General features: G+C 43.9%; 1 protein-coding gene across 2 annotated transcripts in view; it reads right to left on the bottom strand.

The window, feature by feature from the left end:
• The window catches only part of LOC148540344 (proprotein convertase subtilisin/kexin type 5-like), a 150511-nt gene that overhangs the window by 90209 nt on the left and 39426 nt on the right, over positions 1 to 20876 (bottom strand). For both annotated transcript variants that reach the window (XM_088443472.1, XM_088443473.1), the window contains one exon: positions 20160 to 20402. In XM_088443472.1, coding sequence (XP_088299598.1) covers positions 20160 to 20402 — 243 coding nt within the window. The remainder of the gene's footprint in view (positions 1 to 20159; positions 20403 to 20876) is intronic.

The raw sequence follows: 20876 nt of genomic DNA, 5'->3' as shown, positions 1-20876 counted from the left end.
TTTTACACCAGAGCAAAAACCTTGGTTTTTGCTGGGTCTACCCGGGTCGCAGCTCAGTGTAAAAGGGTCCCTGAAAAATAACCTGGGTCAAGTGACCCTGTAATCCAACCCAGGTAGCTACCAGGGTTGGACCCAGGATGGACCCAGGTAATGGTGCAGTGTAAACGGTGCAACCCAGGTTATCTGACCTGGATCATGCCTAAAATGAGCGGATTGGTGGTTGTCGAGCATTCACCTCCCACTTTTTATGACCTCAGAGGTTTAGCAGGGCAGACCTGAGTTCAGTGTGAACAGGGCTGACCTGGGAGTAACCCAGATCAAAGGTGCAGTGTAATACCCCTTTTACACCTAAATTCCGGGTCTGACCCGGAGTTGGAACAAAGTTCCTATCCGGATCAGACCCGTAATTTTGCCGGCGCTGACTCGGGATATTCATCTCCAAGCGCCACTGAAGCCGGGCCAATCGGCCGGCTAGCAGCGCACTCCAGGTCTTCGTGACCCGGAGTGCGCTCTTCCCATAGCAGGGTTTCACGGGCTACGCCCGTGTTAAACCCTGCTAGTTATCTCGGTTGGATTGCCGGGTCACTCGACCCGGCGATCCAACCCTCTCCCCTTTTACACCAGGGAGCTGCCCGGGTTAACCCTTCAAAAACCCGGGTTTTAGCTCCGGTGTAAAAGGGGTATTAATGGGTCTGACCAGGGTTGGAACCATGTCCAAAAACCCAGGTCGGACCTGGGTTTTTGGTGGAAAAGAGGTATAAGAAAGTCATTAAAGGCAGCTGAATCACTGCATGCATCCCATTGTAGACAGTGAATTCATAGATTCCGTTATATTTCCATAGTAGTACCACTTACATATTCTGACAACAGCATGGGAATGTAAAAGCAATGCATTGTTTGTTATATATGTTTCATTCATTTTCAAAATTCACCATGTTTCACTAGCATTCCTTTAATAGTACAGATTGCATTTCCCCAAATATAGTCCCCAAGAAGCACTTTACAGATAAAAGCTAATGTCCTTCTTTGTGAAGAGTAAATTATTGTTACATTTTATACAGGAGAATCATAAATAGCTCATACAGTGATTTTGAGTATTGAAAAACACTTGCTGACCTGCAAATTGATCCCTGATCACAGGCATATTGTCCTCATTAAGCTAATTGAGCTGGAAATGGAAGAGTTAAAAGCTTAATCTAGTTAAATATTTACCCTGCTGGGCCGCATTGAGAATCTACTGTTTACTGCAACCCTGAATTAGGTTAGTGTCAGGCGAGAGCTTTTGAACACCCTGAGTGACTGAATAGGAAAGGTCTAAAGCAATGATACACTTGCTGAACGTAAATGGCACACACTGTGCCACTGGGACACCAAAGTGATTCCGCTGTTAACGCGCACTGCGTGTGGTGATTTCACACTGTCCTTTAATGTGACATCGTACAGCATTCCCCATTCACTATCCTGTTATGCTGACTGAGCGTATCACCACATTATTCAGAACATTAAGCCATTTTAGTGAATAGAACATATTTGTATAATTTTTTTATGCTCCACTGCAGTCAACATACCCAAGGAAAATGTCCATGTGAAAGTATATTAAGCCCCATGCGATATAAATACTAAACCAGAGGTGTATCAATCAATTGCTGATTTCCATATTGCTAGACATTCCACTCCACTATGCCCTTCAGCCTTGTTTGGACTTTATCCAGAGCTAATGCACTAGCATCATTGGGTTCCCTAGACTACTGGGCCTGAGAGCAGTAGCATGGGCTACTCCATTCAAAGCATAACTCTAGCCCACCCTGCACACGTAACAGTTGAACCACCTAACCAAACAAACAATCTTCTTATTGTTACTTTCCAAATTTGTGCTGGGGATCAGTCCTAAACAATGGTATAAATATATTGCACAGCAGATATAGAAACACAGATAACGTCTACATTATGTTAATAAAGTTAGAAAAGCTAGACATCCTTACAGGTTTGGCTAAAGCTGGGTACACACGTAAAGATTTTCTGTCTGTTGGAATGAAAATCTGGTAACGTATGGGAGTAACTGATGATCAACAATTTGCTCCTAAATGCCAGAAAACAGATGAAAATGGTCATTCAGACAAGTTGTTAAATGTTTGATCTAAACAATTTGTTCAAACAACAGTTTTTGTCTATTTTCTGGCGTTTGGGAGCAAATTGCTGATTGTCATTTGCTGTCATACCTTACCAGATTTTCATTCCAACCAATCAACTAGTTGGATGGTTGGACAGAAAATCTTTACATGTGTACCCAGCTTTAGTCTATACATGGCTCACCAGTAATGCCTATTGTAGATCTGGAAATACAAATGATTATATTTATATATATATTCCATAGACAAAAAACCTTGTGGTTTCACATGTCCCATTAAGGCTTTTTAAACATGATCTGAAATTTCACAAAACCTACTGAATTTCTGCCACTCAAACTCAAAAAAGCAATGAAATTCTGATCATTAAGGCTGACGCCTTAATGGACGCAATCCTTGCGCAATACAGATATGGTATACCATCACACCCTGTGGTTAACTGCAAATTGCTGTCACTCACAAAATGGTGGAGCTGCTAATTCACAGAATTGTGTGCTTATTGGAAAACACACATGGAGGTCTGAGCAGAAGATAAACATGCGCAGATAGCATAAACGTGGTATGGATGGGGGAGACAGAAAGACATGGAGAAGGGAGAAGATTAAGTAGCACAGATGGGGGGGGCAAAAGTGATGCAGATGGGTCCCGCCACCAGGTCCCTCGCCGCCGACAGTGCCCGCATCACCGCCAGGTCCCACTGCCGATAACACCTGCTACCTCCGATGGGTTTTGACGCCGCTAACACTCGCTACCTCTGCCAGGTTCCGCCGCCGCTAATGCCCGCACAGCCAGCCATGTTTGTGCACCCAAGTGAAGCCACAGTACACCCCCTGCAGAAAGCACCTACTGAGCATGCACAGCAATTTGACATACCCTATCTGCATAATGGGGCATTTAGTTTAAAAACGGTAACTTTCTTAATTACCTGAACCCCAAAAGGCTCTACACTGGAACAACAACACAAACAACACAAACCCCAAGTCCTAATTTGTCCTCTACCCTGAGTTATGCCTTCCCAAAAATCCCTCATAGACTAAAGCAGAAAAGCGTCACTTTTGACCAAACAGGAAGTGGAAGAAAAAGACTGACAGTTTAAACTTTAGATTACTCCCAATTTTTTGTGCCCTGAAATTTGGCATGCAGCACCGAGTGACAGTTCATGTCAAATTTCAGCTCAGTACGTCCAATAGCTTTTGGGATGTAGCCCCTCAAACACCATGTCCCCATCTCAGGAATTCCCTATGGAAGAATTCCATTTATTCGATGGAGTCTGGCGCCGGTACCCAGCCAGGAGGACCCTGTCGTTTTTAGCGGCAGCAGCCCCCCTCAAAGAGGGTAGGAACTGCCGCATTTTTTTATATATATATATATATATATATATATATATACATAGTTTACATACATACACAGGTTGAGCCTCCCATATCCAAAATGCTTGGGACCAGGGGTATATTGTACAACGGAATATTCCGTATTTTGGAATAATTGCATACCATAATGAAATATCCTGGGAACAGGACCCAAATATAAACACAGAATGCATTTGTGTATTATATACACCTTATACACAGAGCCTGCAGGTAATTTTAGCCAATATATTCAATAATTTTGTGGCTGAAACAAAGTTTGTGTACAGAAATGAAATTAATTTATATTTTATATACACCTTATACACACAGCCTGAAGGTAATTTTATGCAATATTTTTAACAATTTGTGCCTTAGACAAAGTTTGTGCACATTGAACCATCAAAAATCAAAGGTTTCATTATTTCAGTCATGCCAAAAAATTCCGTATTTCGGAATATTCCGTAATTCGGAATATTTGGACATGGGAGACTCAACCTGTATATATATATATATATATATATATAAATATATATATATATAAATATATATATTTTTATATATATATATACACAGTCAGGTCCATAAATATTCGGACATTGACAGAGTTTTCATATTTTGGCCTCTATTCACCACCACAATGGCTTTGAAATGAAACAAACAAGATGTACTTTAACTGCAGACTTTCAGATTTAATTTGAGGGTAATTATATCCAAATCAGGTGAACGGTGTAGGAATTACAACGGTTTCTATATGTGCCTCCCACTTTTTAAGGGGCCAAAAGTAATGGGACTATCAACTCAAAAGCTATTTCATGGACAGGTGTGTTTGCTATTCCCTCGTTATTTCAGTATCAATTAAGCAGGTAAAAGGTCTGGAGTTGATTCTAGGTGTGACATTTGCATTTGGAATCAGTTGCTGTCGACTCTCAATATGAGATCCAAAGAGCTGTCACTATCAGTGAAGCAAGCCATCATTAGACTGAAAAATCAAAACAAACCCATCAGAGAGATAGCAAAAATATTAGGTGTGGCCAAATCAACTGTTTGGAACATTCTTAAAAAGAAAGAATGCACCGGAGAACTCAGCAACACCAAAAGACCCGGAAGACCAAGATGTAAACCATTTGTGAGTCACAAAAACAGGAAGACCAGATTAGAGTTTGCCAAACAACATCTAAAAAAGCCATTACAGTTCTGGAACAACATCCTATGGACAGATGAGACAAAGATCAACTTGTACCAGAGTGATGGGAAGAGACGAGTATGGAGAAGGAAAGGAACTGCTCATAATCCAAAACATACCACCTCATCAGTGAAGTATGGTGGTGGTAGTGTCATGGTGTGGGCATGTATGGCTGCCAATGGAACTGGTTCCCTTGTATTTATTGATGATGTGACTGCTGACAAAAGCAGCAGAATGAATTCTGAAGTGTTTCAAGCAATATTATATGCTCATATTCAGTCAAATGCTTCTGAACTCATTGGACGGTGCTTCACAGTGCAGATGGACAATGACCCGAAGCATACTGCAAAAGCAACCAAAGAGTTTTTTAAGGATAAAAAGTGGAGTGTTATGCAATGGCCAAGTCAATCCCCTGACCTGAATCCAATTGAGCATGCATTTCACTTGATGAAGACAAAACTGAAGGGAAAATGCCCCAAGAACAAGCAGGAACTGAAGACATTTGTAGTAGAGGCCTGGCAGAGCATCACCAGTGATGAAACCCAGCATCTGGTGATGTCTATGCGTTCCAGACTTCAGGCTGTAATTGCCTGCAAAGGATTTGCAACAAAGTATTAAAAAGTGAAAGTTAGATTTGGGATTGTTTAGTTTGTCCCATTACTTTTTGCCCCATAAAAAGTGGGAGACACATATAGAAACCATTGTAATTCCTACACCGTTCACCTGATTTGAATGTAATTACCCTCAAATTAAATCTGAAAGTCTGCAGTTAAAGCACATCTTGTTTGTTTCATTTCAAAGCCATTGTGGTGGTGAATAGAGGCCAAAATATGAAAATTCTGTCAATGGCCCTCATTCAGAGCCGCACGTTAACAACAGTACGCTCGTTGCGTTCCGATGTTGACTAACCGCGCATGCGTCAGTGTTACACTGCGCATGTGCGTACGGCAGATTGCGAGCTTTTTTTCTCTCGTTCCTAAAATAGCGTACAGGAAGTGGCATGTCAAATGTGATTGACAGAACAGGGCGTTTTTGGGTGTTGACGGGGGTGGAGATGAAACAACGCAGGCGTGGCGAGGCGTTTTTGGGGCGTACATACATTAGCAGATGCGGACGTCAAATGTGTTCGGACCGTCTCATACGTCACTGGAACATCCGCTTTCCCTTCAAAATGCTCGCACAGCTTAGGGTCAGGATTACTCGACCACATTGGCGATGGCCTTCTCCTCCGTCCCGGGACTCCACGATGGTGCAGCGATTAATCGCGGCTGGTCAGTAAAGTAATTAGTGTTGGATTGAAATCCGGCTTGGTATGTGTTTGGAAAGCAGTTTATTGGGATAGCACAAAAGCGTACGCAGGTGGAAATCAGAGCTGCTAATGTCATGATTACACAATCAATTAGCGTACATTTTTGGGGTTTTATTTTGGCCACAATTTGGTGGTTATGGCCTATTGTAACAATAATGTCATCATCTTTTAATTAGCTCCCCTTTTTTTTGGTTTACTGTGGAATTTGCATCGCTATGTGATTTTTTAAACGTTCCTTAAAGAGGCCTTTTTTTTTTTTAAAGAGGGTCAGTTTTTGCGTTTAAGGCCAGGATTAAATGTAACCCATTTGTCCAATAATGTCACAATACAATGTCAGTGTTTTGTTTTTAATTTATTGTTTACACACAAACAAATTGGCCTAATATTGTATTGCCTTTTTTTGTGGCCAAGATATTTGATCCAAAAAAAAAAATAACATAACTACTAACATAAGCGTAAATACAAAATTTAAAAACATTTCACAAGAAAGGAGAGGGAAGTTTTGACCAGAAAGGAATATGAGCCAAGCACAGAAGGAGTGTGGGAAAAGTCGCCATTGCTGTCACCGTTTTCTCGCCCGTTTGGCTGGGTGAGGGTGGGCGCCAGACCGGGTCCGGGATGCCATCGGGCTGGCCTGTCCAGAGGCAGATGTTGTGGCCTCTGGACTAGGCACAGGGCTAGGCACATTTGGAGGATTGCCTGATGTTGTGCCAGAGGTGGAGGATCCGGATGTTCCGGCAGGAAGGGAGGTCGGCTCCACCATGTGCTGGCGAACGAGCTGCTCCAGGGCATCGGCGATGCGGATGTTGGCCCTGGTATTTTCCGCAAGGGCCTGACCAATGGTCACGTTGGCCGCAGCATTTTGCTCCAGGGCCTCAGCCACCCGTATCAGACTGGCGTCCATCCTCTGCAGAATCTCCGTATGGCAATCCGATTTAAAATTGAGTTCTGTGAGGAGGCCCACTGCCTGCGAGGGGGCACGCCCTGGACTGGCTTCTGCAGGGTCCTCAGCCGGATGTACTGGTTCCTCCCCTGCAGAGTCAGCAGAAATTCTGCGGCCAAGGCTCCCCTCTGGAGCAGACTCATCCGCCTCTGTCTCTGTTAGGAAATTGGAGAAAAGACTCACATTAGAATCTACATATTGGCACAATAGCATTTCTGAGTTGGTGACATCACAAGACTTACCTTGGCCAACATGAGGAGCCGCAAAGTCTGGCATGTCCGTATCCATGTTGGACACGCCAAACACCTCCACAGCCTGCACACACCCCTGTGCCATCTCTTCTAAGTCTGTCAACTCCAATGACACAGGGGTGGGACCCCCACCTGTCCCCCTTGCATGCCTAGCCCTGTCGGCAAGTTTTTGTTTGAGACGATATTTGAAGTCTGCCCATCTGTGGAATGAATTTGGAACCATTATCCTTTTTTTTACAATGGGGTTTGTTTATAGGATGGGAAAGTGTTTACTTACCGCCGTTTGACATCCCGGGCTAGACGGACATAATCACCCACCCTATTGACAGCAACGGCGACCTCCTCCCACATTCTCCACTTCTGGCTTTGGCTCATATTCCTGGCTGCCTGGGGCAGGATGTCAACGCACTTCTGGATCAAAACCTCCATCTCCTTGCTTGTGAAATGTGGCTGCCTTTTTTTTTTGGCAGCTTTGGCGGGTTGACTGGGGCCAGCAGTCTCTTCCATGTCATCCTCCTCACCTATTTGGGTAAATATGCAGATTTAGCCACTTCACAACTTGCACAATATTATGTTTTAAAAGAATCATTGACACAAAATGCATGAAGGCCTTACCGCCGCAATTTTGACCATTGTTTCCCTGGTTTGAAGCCATGTCTCTGCTTCCAGCATGAAATCATCCAGAAATTCTATGTGATTTCGTGACGTATTTATACATGCGTCCTTAGTTTGCGGCCGCATCATTGATTGTGCGTCCCTATGATTCATCCTTAATTTGTGCGGGAAAATAAACACTATTTATGGCTTGGTGTGTGTGGATTCGAGGTGGGGTTGTTGGAGTGTTGTCGGTTAAGTGGTTTGGATTTGGTTGGTTGCGTTTGGAGGATTTTGCAGAGTTGTTTTTTTGTTTGTTTTTGCTACATTTCTTTGGTTTTTCCGTTCGCATTTTTTTCATTTTTTCAACATCCTTTCCTGATTTGGTAAGTTTTGTGCATTCAAATTTGTGGCCAATTGGTGTATTCTTCTGTTTTGTGGTTCGTTAATTTGTTTAACACTCATTTCATCTTTTTTAGTTTTTTTTTGTTTTCGGACCCAAAGAAGTTTTTTGTGGAAATCTTATATATTCGAGTTGGGTAAGTCCATTTTTTGTCTTGCATTTGCGAATTAATTACCGCATTTTTGACTGTTGGTGTAGTGACTTGCATTTGCGAATTAATTACCGCATTTTTGACTGTTGGTGTAGTGACTTGCATTTGCGAATTAATTACCGCATTTTTGAATGTTGGTGTAGTGACTTGCATTTGCGAATTAATTACCGCATTTTTGACTGTTGGTGTAGTGACTTGCATTTGCGAATTAATTACCGCATTTTTGACTGTTGGTGTAGTGACTTGCATTTGCGAATTAATTACCGCATTTTTGACTGTTGGTGTAGTGACTTGCATTTGCGAATTAATTACCGCATTTTTGACTGTTGGTGTAGTGACTTGCATTTGCGAATTATTTACCGCATTTTTGACGGCTTATTCATCATATAATCCAGTTTTGCTTTTCCCTTTTCCATTTTTTGGGTCCATTTGAACCCTATTTGACGTACGGTGTGCAATGTAGTTTTCATCGATGGCCAAATGTGTTTTTCCGCTATTTTCTGTGTTGGCTTGCAACAATTTTTAAACAAAAAAAACACCCTCTAAATTTTTGAAGTCTCATTGTTGGCTTTTTTACAGTTTATACGTATCATGACAATACCCCGGCATGTAAGCAGCTATGGATGGTATCAGAAAGCTAAGTTGTTTTTTCTTACTTTTGGGGTGGGTCAAAAGCCTTACATTGTAAACTTTGAATTTCAGGTAGATCTGGGGCGAATTGTTCTGGCCCTGCTCCCGGAAGACGACCAACCTCAAACTCGTCCCAGGCGTAGGCATCGTAGGCATGCAAGGCCCCAGATATTTCGAACACGTGTCACCCTTTTTGGAATGCCCGATGATGAGGTTTTAAGACGCTACCGTCTACCTCCCAAAATCATCATAGACACTCTCTCATTAATAGAAAGTGATCTTGAGCGGCAAATTGACAGTCCAACAGCAATACCACCACTGACGCAATTTATGGCGGTGTTACATTTCTGTGCCTCAGGATCATTTCAAACAACGGTGGGAATAGTGGCGGGCATCTCCCAATCCTCCTTTTCCAGGATCCTGAGGGCAGTGATGGAGGCACTTTTCAAGCACCTCCATCATTTTATTAAAATGCCTTTGGATATGGGTGCCCTTAGTGTGGCCAAGGCCAATTTTTACCAAATAGCTGGCTTCCCACACATCATAGGGGTTGTGGATGGTACTCACATACCACTTCAGCCTCCAGCACGGCTGGAGGCAATATTTAGAAACAGGAAACACTATCACTCCCTGAATGTAATGGTGGTATGTGATGCCTCCCTCCAGATCCTGTCCCTGAATGCTAAATTACCCGGAAGTGCTCATGACTCCTTCGTCATCCGGCAATCAGGGATATGGCAGAAATTAACCAACCTACAAGCTGGTGATGCGTGGCTTCTGGGTAAGTGGAGACCTTTAGTACATAACAATGTTAAGCTTGATACACAGTGTTCCTGATGTGGTCTATTTTTGTTCACAGGAGACAGTGGATACCCTTGCATGTCCTGGCTGCTCACTCCTTATTTGGCTCCCACACCAGGGCCACAAAGTGCGTATAATTCCGCACTTACAGCCACCAGGCAAGTGGTGGAGCGCTGTATCGGCCTTTTAAAAGGCCGATTCAGATGCCTCCACCGCTCTGGTGGCGAGCTCATGTATGTGCCGGATATGGTGTCGAAAATTGTGGTCCTGTGTGGGATATTTCACAACATTGCCATAAGGAGTGGTGTCCCAATGCAGCCAGAGGATGCCTTACCTGAGGATGGCCCCCCCGAGGTTGGTCGAAGGTCAGTATGTGGGGGGGCCATACGCGATGATGTGGTGGCCAGATTTTTTAGGTAAGTTTGAACAAAACTCCAGTGTTTATACCTAATGTGTTTGTGTTTTTTGGCGAACATCTAATTTATTTTTAATTTTCTCACCATCTTCTGTTTGTTCACATAATCTTTGGCACTCCAACGCTCACTACTTCCTGCTACCCTTACCAAACCTGGATCTGGTCCTTTTGGGCATATATTCTTGAACCCATATCGCAACGCCATGTTTGTGGAATCATGTTGGCATGGTCCTTCGTCAACCAGTTCTTGATTTTGTGTTTTTATTTAATTATTTCTTGGTATGTGTTGTATTTGAATTTATCACTGTGTATTTTTTTTGGGAGTGACCACTTTGTTTTCTCTGTTATGTTGTCAATAAATGTTTGAAGAGTGAAATGGTCTTCCTTTTTTGGGACGTTAACAGCAAGTGTAACCAGGTTAACACAAGTTACATTTGACTAAGGGGTAAACCAGTACTGACGCCAGTTGAGCAAAACTGAAATATGTTTTCAGCTTCCCAATCCACACCAAAAGGAAGCCTGGCCCAACCTTGGGATTTGTAAGATTGGCCTAAGCAGCTTGCGCACCAAGTAGGAACCTGGAAAATGTAGAAATCTGAAATTGACACTACACCCAAAAAGGGAAATGACATTGTTACTGTTATGTGTTTCTGGTGTCTGTTTGACATACAAAGACAAAACACAATCTAACTTTTAAAAAAGGGAAATCCTTGCAGGAACTTATGTCAGGCTAAACTATCTTGGTTTTGGTTTTTAAAAATGAGCCACAACGTATATTTGTCTTAATAAATTTATTTGGAAAATAGAACAAAAAAAAAAAATCTAATGCCGAAGGAGGCCAGACAGCCGGTCGAGGGCCACCAGAAGGCCGATTACATGGTGGCGCATCTGCCCCACAACATCCGCCACCTCTTGCCGACGCCTCTGTTCCTCTGTGGGTGAGAAAAGTGTGTGGGTTAATACAACAATAGGGACTCCACAGAAAAACATAAAAAAAAAACCAAATCACTCCTAAACCCAAAAACAGAAATAAAAAGGGTGGGCTGGCAAAAATACAAGGCCTAGGTACAAATTCCCACAGGTATGATATGTGTATGCTTAAATCACCAGGAAGAGGTAAAGGCAAACCTTCACAATCAACAAAAGTCAAGCCACAAAAACACGAAGAAAGGCACGACACATGATTACATACAAACAGTTTGTGCTTTAAAAAAAATAAATAAAAAACATACCGGGAAACAAATCGGGAGCTCCGGCCAAACCTCCATGATCCTCCTCGGAGGATCCGTCATTCCCCAAAGAATGGGGCGGAGTTATGCTGGACTCCGGGGAGGGGGTAATTGGAAGAGGGGTGGGTGGAGGAGAGGGGGAAGTGGGACGGAGGGGAAGGAGGCCCGACATTTCCGGGAGAGGGTCTGGGAAGGATGGGGAGGAGTGGGGAATAGGGGAAAGATTTGGGGTGGAGTGTTGGCTGGGGGTTGGGGAGAGTGGGCGGGAACGCCGACGTTGACGGCGGAGTCTTGGCTGTCCCCCTAAAATATGTCAAATAAATTGCGTTTATTTTATGGACAAATCCGGGCAAACAAACAAAAAAAAAAAAAATAATAAAAAATAAAACCAAAAAAAAAAGCAGTAGAATTAAAAATTCAGAAAAAGAGGGGAAACATGCAGACGCAGATATGAGTACCAATAATAAATAGGACAGACAGGAAAACATGCACACGCAGATATGAGTACAAATAATAAATAGAACAGACAGGGAAACATGCAGACGCAGATATGAGTACCAATAATAAATAGAACAGACAGGAAAACATGCAGACGCAGATATGAGTACAAATAATAAATAGAACAGACAGGAAAACATGCAGACGCAGATATGAGTACAAATAATAAATAGAACAGACAGAAAAACATGCACACGCAGATATGAGTACAAATAATAAATAGAACAGACAGGAAAACATGCAGACGCAGATATGAGTACAAATAATAAATAGAACAGACAGGAAAACATGCAGACGCAGATATGAGTACAAATAATAAATAGAACAGACAGGAAAACATGCAGACGCAGATATGAGTACAAATAATAAATAGAACAGACAGGAAAACATGCACACGCAGATATGAGTACAAATAATAAATAGAACAGACAGGAAAACATGCACACGCAGATATGAGTACAAATAATAAATAGAACAGACAGGAAAACATGCACACGCAGTTTGCCCCACAAACACAAACATGAAAACCACAATACATAACACTTACTTGCCAGGATCTGCATGCGAAAGCATGCCAGCAAGCGGGGCGTTCGCCGTTGCAGGTCGGACCACCTGCGCTCCAGCTGCCCGATGTTTCGGCGTGAGCCGAAGGACCGCAGGCGGGACCGTACCTCCGCATACGCGGAGCGCTTCTGCCGGTTGGTCATGGGTTGAGGCTGGCTGGTGATCCGGCGATCCATGACCTCCGTAAGCACCAGCAGCTCACGCCTGGTGAATGCGGAGGCTCTCATGATGGCAATGGTGTTTTTCTTAAAAATCATTTTTGATAAAGTGTGTAAAAATTTTCTGATTGGCTAATGTATTTTGGAAATTAACAGGAGCAATTTTATTGGTTAGTGTATGAGTCATGTGTTCGACAGGGCCAGAAATCTCTGGAGAGTTAGGATAGGCTTGATGCAGTGACATGCGTAAGCAAATTTAAATAAAGAAATGAACCCAGGGAAATATGCGGGGATCCACAGCAATAGTACAATTGTTTAATTGTGGTTCACATGTTTTTTGAACAATAAAAGCGAATGTTCCATCCGTACGTATTCTGCGGGTAAACACAAACATGGACAAGAGTAAAGTTTCTTGCATTGTGTTGAAAAAAAAAAAACAATTAAGCTAATTGATACATTGATTGCCATGATACGATTGATGGAGGTAGGCAGAATAAAGGAGCAGGTAATCGACATCTGACAAGGCCACTTCCTGTTTATACGTGTGCGTGCGTTCCTTTCAAGCCATTTCGGGGATGTACGCTCGCTATTTCGTACGCTCGTTAGTTAGAGGAGGGGTCGTCAGAGTTTAGGGAGGAATTTTAGATGCGAACGAAAATACGAGCGAGCCATTGAATTTAAATATTTTTGTACGTACGCCTAACGTACGTGCGCCCGCTTGCGAGTGGGTCTGAATGAGGGCCAATGTCCCAATATTTATGCACCTGACTGTATGTATATATATATATATATATATAGTGATCACAATTAGGTACTCTCTGTGTATACAACAAATATTATATTAAATACGCCTCAAATAAATAAAAATCTCAAAAATAGAGATCTCAATATTAGTAAAAGTGTCCAATTTCCAATAAGAATTATTAAAGTGCATAGGACAATCCATATATAAGGGATGTGGGGGAGGTAACGGGGGTGGCAAGGTAAACTCAGGGGTGTCGGGACCATCTAAATTTAAATGCCGTTTCATGGGCGTGCGTAAATCTGCCATTGCGATCTCATTTGCAGTATGTGAGCTCTCAATGTGTCAGGAGAGACACAATGTTTGAAATAGGTCAGACTTCATTCAGAAGCTGCGTGGCTGCCCGATTTGCATTGATGTTCCCGATATTTACGCTGATGCACGTAGTCAGATGGATATGAGAAGGCAGCAGTGAGCGTCCCTATGCTCAGGTAAGCTTTGGAATATATTAGCATATTTTCTCAATTGTGATCCGTAAGAGATCACAGTTGCGATTGCATTAGCGCAAATCTCGGGGTCAGGCCCTCTGTACACTAATAATGGTGAGCGGAAAGTCAGCATGACTCATACTGGGTCCAGGACCTTCATGAAGTTGGTCAAGTAGAGCATGTCCGATAGCACTGCAGCACTCTATCTGTCCAGACATACAGCCTCAGATGTTTGCTTTGTGTCATCCCATTCATTCACATCCTGCTCTTCTGTACAAAGTGAGATCTCGTTAATCTTATTTTTGTTTCCAATGCCAGTGAGCGGAGCTTTTTCGAGAACTGCTTCTGCTCCTCCCTGAATAACAATCCATTCCACCCTTTCACTTTCTCTACACCAAAGCAACCAAACCTATGGTACAAGTGCCAATAACTGAGAGAATGTGCTGCTATGTCTCAGATGTAAGTAATGTAATAGCCAAAGTTATGCTGTCAGTTTTAAAATAGACCATTCAAATAAAAATACATTTTGCAAGTAGAGAACATTTTTAATTAAGTTAATAGAAAGTTCCATCTTAGAATGGAAATGGGCACTTTCATATTCAGATGATGACGGCATGACACCCACTATGGACTACATTTACTGGAGAAATGCAGGATTTTCAAAAAAATACGGAAAATCTTTTTAATTGAAACAAATTCCTAACAGAAGCACTTACTTTATATTAAATGTATTTTTTTCTAAATTAGATTAGCAAACGTAATAAAGTGAAGTCAAGAAAAACAATTGTTTGAAGTGGCCTCAGATGTGATAGCATTTAATCCCTTCCACTTAAGAAGTCAATTAAACGAGAAGAATGCAAAGATAAACAAACATATTGCTTTTTATATGTAGTTTGAAGTACTCAATAGTGAACATGTTGACATGATGCTGTATCTCGTGAGAGCACAGAAAGATCAGTCCCACATGTCTTATACTGAACTCCAGCTAAAGGTCAATTCAAAACGAATGACTGCTTACATCAGTTTTCCTATTTTACTGTCGGTGGTGCACATGTTTACAAGCATCCAGCTAGCAATGTTCGGAAAGGTGTTTACGTATTAAAATTATTCTGTTTCAAAAGTTTAATGCTGGGCTGACAGACATTTTATCTGACAGTTTAAAACAAAGATTTCATGGCCATACACTGTGAGATATGTCATATGATACACATGAAATGTAAAATAAAACAAATAAAATGTGACAAACCGTATGATATCACACCTTTCTAAGTGAGGAGGTGACATCAGATCAGGTGGCACTTACCCCACCCATTATAACGTCACTGTGGAAGCGTTGCACAGTCACAAATGGGATGTGAGATTGATGCAGCGACTAATAAGAGCCTAATTTGTCCACCTCTATTTGTACACAGCTATGAGATACGACCCTATTTAAGATTACCGCTGTTTGTCACTGTTTATCTCTCTCCCTCTTTAGATGGGTGAAAGTGTGAATGTGCATGACACAGTAACACGTCGCTGACAGCGATAGGCTGCAAGCAACAGAGCAGAAAACAACGCTGAGGAGGGGATCATTGATGAACCTCACCAGTCCTTGTGGAGGGGTAAATAATTATGAATTCCAGTGGCATATTCATTAGTATCACTGTGATAAACAAAATATGGCGTTGGTGTTTAGGTACGTTCTTAAATGGGGCCCACAGGGAGAAGGAGATTCTTATGTTCAAACAGGTGAGTTGACAAACATTAATCAGGAATATAGTGATATGGAAGTCTTTGTGAAGGATTATGTCAGAACGACTATGGGACCCATTTAATAAAGAGTGATGTGCTTGTTATCACTCACTACTAATCTTATATGGTGCTCCAACCAATCAGCTCCTGTCATTTTTCTATCACAGCCTGTAAAATGACAGCTATGAGCTGATTGGTTGGAACACCACTTAAGATTAATAATGAGTGATAACAAGCATACAGTATCAATTGGTTATTAAAATGAACCCTAATTATTAAATGTAATTATTATTATGTAATAAAGATGGACGTTACTCCCAGCGCAGGTGACATGTAACCAAGCATTGTAGCTGATGATCATTGTACGATTCAGCTATTTTTAATTTCACTAAATGAAAGGGTTACCGCCAGTGATAGCACTGCTGTCTCTGACAGTAACACCTGCCTGCATGATGAATTGCTGCCTGTTGTTGAAAATTGCTTTCTTGTGCTTTTGCATGGGAAAGCATATTTACCAACACTGCAATACCTGCTCTGTAATACCCCTTTTCCACCAAAATTCCGGGTCTGACCTGGAGTTGGAACCAGTGGCGTAACTAGGGCAGGGCGAGCGGGGTTCGTGCCCTGGGCGCCGTTGGACCGGCGGCGCGGGGGAGGCGCCGCCAGCCACGGTACCGGCCCGCCCTAGTTAGCCAGTGTAGCGCCGACCGCAATGAGTGCGGTCAGCGCTACACATTTGCACAGGACCGGCACTAGGCTTCCAGCGCCGGTCCTGTGCTGCACACCTGAGCCCGTTCCCTCCCCCTGAGCGCTTGCCCAATAGCGCTAGGAGGCGAGCTCAGGTTGTGCATAACACACGCATCGCCGCCAGCGCTGGCGGCGATGCGTGTGTTAAACAGCAGCCAATGAGAGTCAGATAGACTCTCATTGACTGCTGCAGCACCCACTGCAAGAACGGACTTCCGTCCGGCTCCTGCAGTGGGTAATGGGACTGACGTCATGACGTCATGACGTCTGTCCCATAATGCTGAGCACGCCAGCCCGGGTGGACTGGCAGGCGGGAGTTGCATCGCGGACAGGAGCAGGAGCAGCGTGGAATCAGGTAAGTATATTTTTATATATATATATATAGATTTTTTTTTTAAACCTATCTGCACAACGGGGGAGGGGGGTGGTTACTACTGGGGGCACCTCTACTGGGGGATGTGTGGCTACTACTGGGGGCGCCATTGGGAGGACCTATACTGGGGGGGGCTACTCTACTGGGGACTACTACTTGGGGGGGGTGGAACTACCACTGGGGGCATTCTAAAAGGGGCCTATTACTAGAGGCACTGCACTCGGGGGACCACTACTGGGGGCAATAATAGGAAGGGCCACTACAGGGACCACTGGATAGGGGGGGTCACTACTGGGAGCCTGCATCAGGGGGACCACTACTGGGGCACTATATAAGGGGCTTACTGCTAGGGGCACTGCGGGGACCACTACAGGGGGCACTAGATAGGGGGGATCACTACAGGGTGCCTGCATAAGGGGACCAATACTGGGAAAACTGCATGGGGGGGACTACTGCTGGGGGCACTATATAAAAGGGCACTGCATAGGGCGGGACTACTACTGGGGGCACCATATAAAGGGCACTGCATAAGGGGATACCACTACTGGGCGCACTGCATTGTGGGGACTGCTACTGGGGGCACTGCATAAGGGGGAACACAACGTGGGGCACTGCATTTGGGGGGGCCACTACTGGGGCTACTGAGTAAGGGGAACTAATTGGGGGCTGTATAAGAGGGACCACTAATTGGGATACTGTATAAGGGGCACTACTATGGGCCTGCATGAGAGGGACCACAACTGCATACTGGGGGTACTGTATAAGGGGTACAACTGGGGTTAAGGTGCATATGGATAGGAATGTTCAGTTTGAAAATAAAGGGGTGTGTCATGTTGAACCCTGCTATTTATCTGGGTTGGATTGCCGGGTCACACGACCCGGCGATTCAACCCTCACCCCTTTTACACCAAGGAGCTGCCCGAGTTAACCCTGCAATCAGGGCCGCCATCAGGGGGGGACAGCCAGTACTCCTGTACTGAGCCCGGACAGCTGAGGGGCCCGCAGAGCAGAGTTAATTGCTAATTTATTACCCTCATACAGGACAGCTGAGGCTGCTAAGTGCTGGCCGGAGAGTTCTATGAATGAGTCATCACTCACTGCTCAGCAGTGTATGATGACTCATTCATTAATGAACTCTATGGGCAGCACTGCTTGATCATCATACACACATATAGCACCAGTGTCCTGCTTCTGTTACTGTGATCAGGAGCAGCTGCAGGAGGACCAGCTTATATAATAAAGGTAGGAGCACTGGGCCCCCTCACAGAGAGGTTCCCCTCTCAGGACCCTATCAAATTAGTTACTTCAATCACCTCTGCCTCCATAGTTGCTCCACCCTCAGCTCTCCTCCTCTCCTCCCCCTGCTCTCATTGGCCAGATAATGTGTGCACTGCACTGAGGAAGGAAATGTGAGAGAGCAACTGCGGTGCACACACAGAGGTACCTCTGCCCCTTCCCTCCCTCCTATACAATCTGCCCCATTGTCCCCTGTACTATACCTATCTTCCCTCCCCTCTCCCTCCTATACAATCTATCCCCTGTACTATTTCTGAATCCTGCTCTGTCCCCCTCCCCCTCCTATACAATCTGCCCCACTGTCCCCTGTGATATTCATGAATCCTGCTTCTGTCTCCCCCCTCCCCAAATTTCTATATCTGTACTCTCCCCATATGTGTCCATATCTGTGCCCCAGTTCCCTCATAGCTGTGCCTTTGCCCCCTCTCCATCTCTGCCTCTGCCCGCTTCCCATTTTTGACTCTGCTCCTATCCCATCTGTGTCCTTTACTTAAGTGTGCCTCTCTCTATTTGCACCTCTGCCCCCTTGCCATGTCCGTGCTGGGCCTGATTCAGACCCGGTTGCTAAGGAGCAATCACTTGCTGCCAGGCAATTGCTGCTTAATGCGCATGCATCTAATTCGTAGTGCGCGTGCGCAAGCCAGTCTCTGCGATGGGAAATTGTGCGCTCATAGCACACAGACTCCCCGATACTTTGAGTGACAGATAGTGCCGTTTGTGGGTGGGTAACAGGGGAAGGTGCTTATAACGGGGGAGTGTTGTTGCGAACGCAGGCGTGTCAGGCCAACAAAATGCCGTTTAAAGGGCGTGCATAATTAGCAAAGTAGCGTCATTGTACATGTCACCTCCATGTATTTCAGCCAGCACTGATCGCAGTGCTTGCGGCGGGGTAAGGCTACCTCAATGGCTGCGATCAGCTCCGATGGCTCTCGATGTTACCGATTCATCCAACAATCCCAGGAGATGACTTGTGTTGCGAGGTGAAAGGGGGCGTCTTAACACACTTGCGAGCGCTCAGTGCCGAAGCTCGCTAAGACATAGAGGGCGTCCTTACGCGACGCAGTGCGATCACATAATTTAAATATCCGGCCCTTTTTTTGCAGCGAGCGAGCGCATCTTGAGAGCGGGTCTGAATGAGTTCCAGTGTTCCATACCACATACAGTAATTGAACCTCCGGATGGCAGGTTAGTACAGTTCTGTTGTAAATCATTAGGCTTTTCTCAATTTAAGAAACAAAAAATCTGTTTATTCTTTTTTAATATTTAAAGGAAAAAAAAAATAATATATATATATATATATATATACACTCCAGATACCAGAGCTCATCCCCACCCCTTTGCGTCCACCAGACCTTTGGGGGGAAGAACAAAGGGGGTGGGGGGGCCCTGCCTTTTTCATTTGTACCGATTTCTGATGGCAGCCCTGCCTGCAATAACCCGGGTTTTAGCTCCGGTGTAAAAGGGGTATTATATTGTGTTTATAATTTGTATCTGTTTTCTACCTTTGTTTTTTATTGGTGGAATTGAAAGCCAATATCTGGGCGTGCGTAACCATTTAGGGGTCTATTTACTAAGCAGTGTTAGGAGACAGAGTGAAAAATGATTAGGTGCCAGCCAATCAGCTCCTAACTGCCATCTCACAGGCTTTGTTTAAAAAATGACAGTTGGGAGCTGGCACCTTATCACTTTTCACTCTGTCTCCTAACACTGCTTAGTAAATAGACCCCACAATCACCTCACCCACATATATAACTGTAGAGGCTGTCCCTGCAAAGCAGTAAATGTATCCCTTAGTACGAAGGGCCACTATTTCTGAGTATCAGCCACAATAATTTATTTTGGTAAACTGCAAAGATAAGAGAAACCCATGAAATATCAGCTTCATCTCTGGTGAATGGGGACAATTGGTAAATAGGCCCCAATGATTCCTATGCTGATGTTCGTGCAGCCAGCAATGAAATACTTGGACAATAACTTTGGAGAATAGTGCATGCACAATAATATTTTTACACTATTTGCTAAAATAGAAAACATTACAATAATACACACTTATGTCATACAGTACTTATATTGTAAGAATGTTACTATGGCATGCATTGATTATAAAAATGGAAACAAAGTGAATTATCCTTTGTAAACATGTTATAGCTTTGTAATTGGAAACAGACTTCATACCTTGACATTCCCTGTGTGCTAAGTTATAGAACGTTCCCGTGGGACAGCTAACCAGACATCTCCCCTGGTACAGCTTAGGGCTAGCAGAAGGACAGGTCTCACAGTCATCATCCGATGTTCCGGAGCAGGTTTCACAGCTGATGTGGCAGGAAACACATCTTCCAGCATCAAGATCCTCATAGTAGCCACCTGGACATGTAGCCTTGCAGGTGCCATTGAAGAGAAGATATAAGTAACTGCATTCTTTCAAGAGGAAACAGAGAAAATATTTAGCACATTTCCTGCTTAGCAGCTCTTCATGAATTATCTCAGCCCTTTGGGTGTTGCTGTCAGTTTGTTCTCTGCATGTTGTCTGCTTTGTGTAAACTGATCGTGTGTGTGTGTGTTCCTAAGGTGTTTTGTATGCCTTGATGGCAGAAGTAATAGAGACCCCTCTGATTAGCAGAACAACAACTCAGTGGTAGCCCTTGAACAAACATATTATAATATCCTGAACTGAACCATAACTAGGGGTGTGTGACCTGTACCACAAGACACAGGGCCCTGGGGACAGCATTATCAGTGCCCCAAAGCACCTGCATGTGGCTTGCAGTGCACCTGATACGGCACCCTGTAGCCAGTACCGCTACTGCAGAGCTGCCCGGAGTGTACAAAGGATGCTTCGGGCAGGCACCATGCAGCCTGTAGAGCTGCACAAAGCATCATTAGGATGCTCCA

The sequence above is a fragment of the Taudactylus pleione genome, unplaced genomic scaffold (assembly GCF_031769625.1).
Source record: "Taudactylus pleione unplaced genomic scaffold, aTauple2 ptg000019l, whole genome shotgun sequence".
NCBI classification, from domain to species: domain Eukaryota; kingdom Metazoa; phylum Chordata; class Amphibia; order Anura; family Myobatrachidae; genus Taudactylus; species Taudactylus pleione.
Note: the sequence above shows the minus strand (reverse complement) of the source record. Positions and strands in the feature narration are given on the sequence as shown.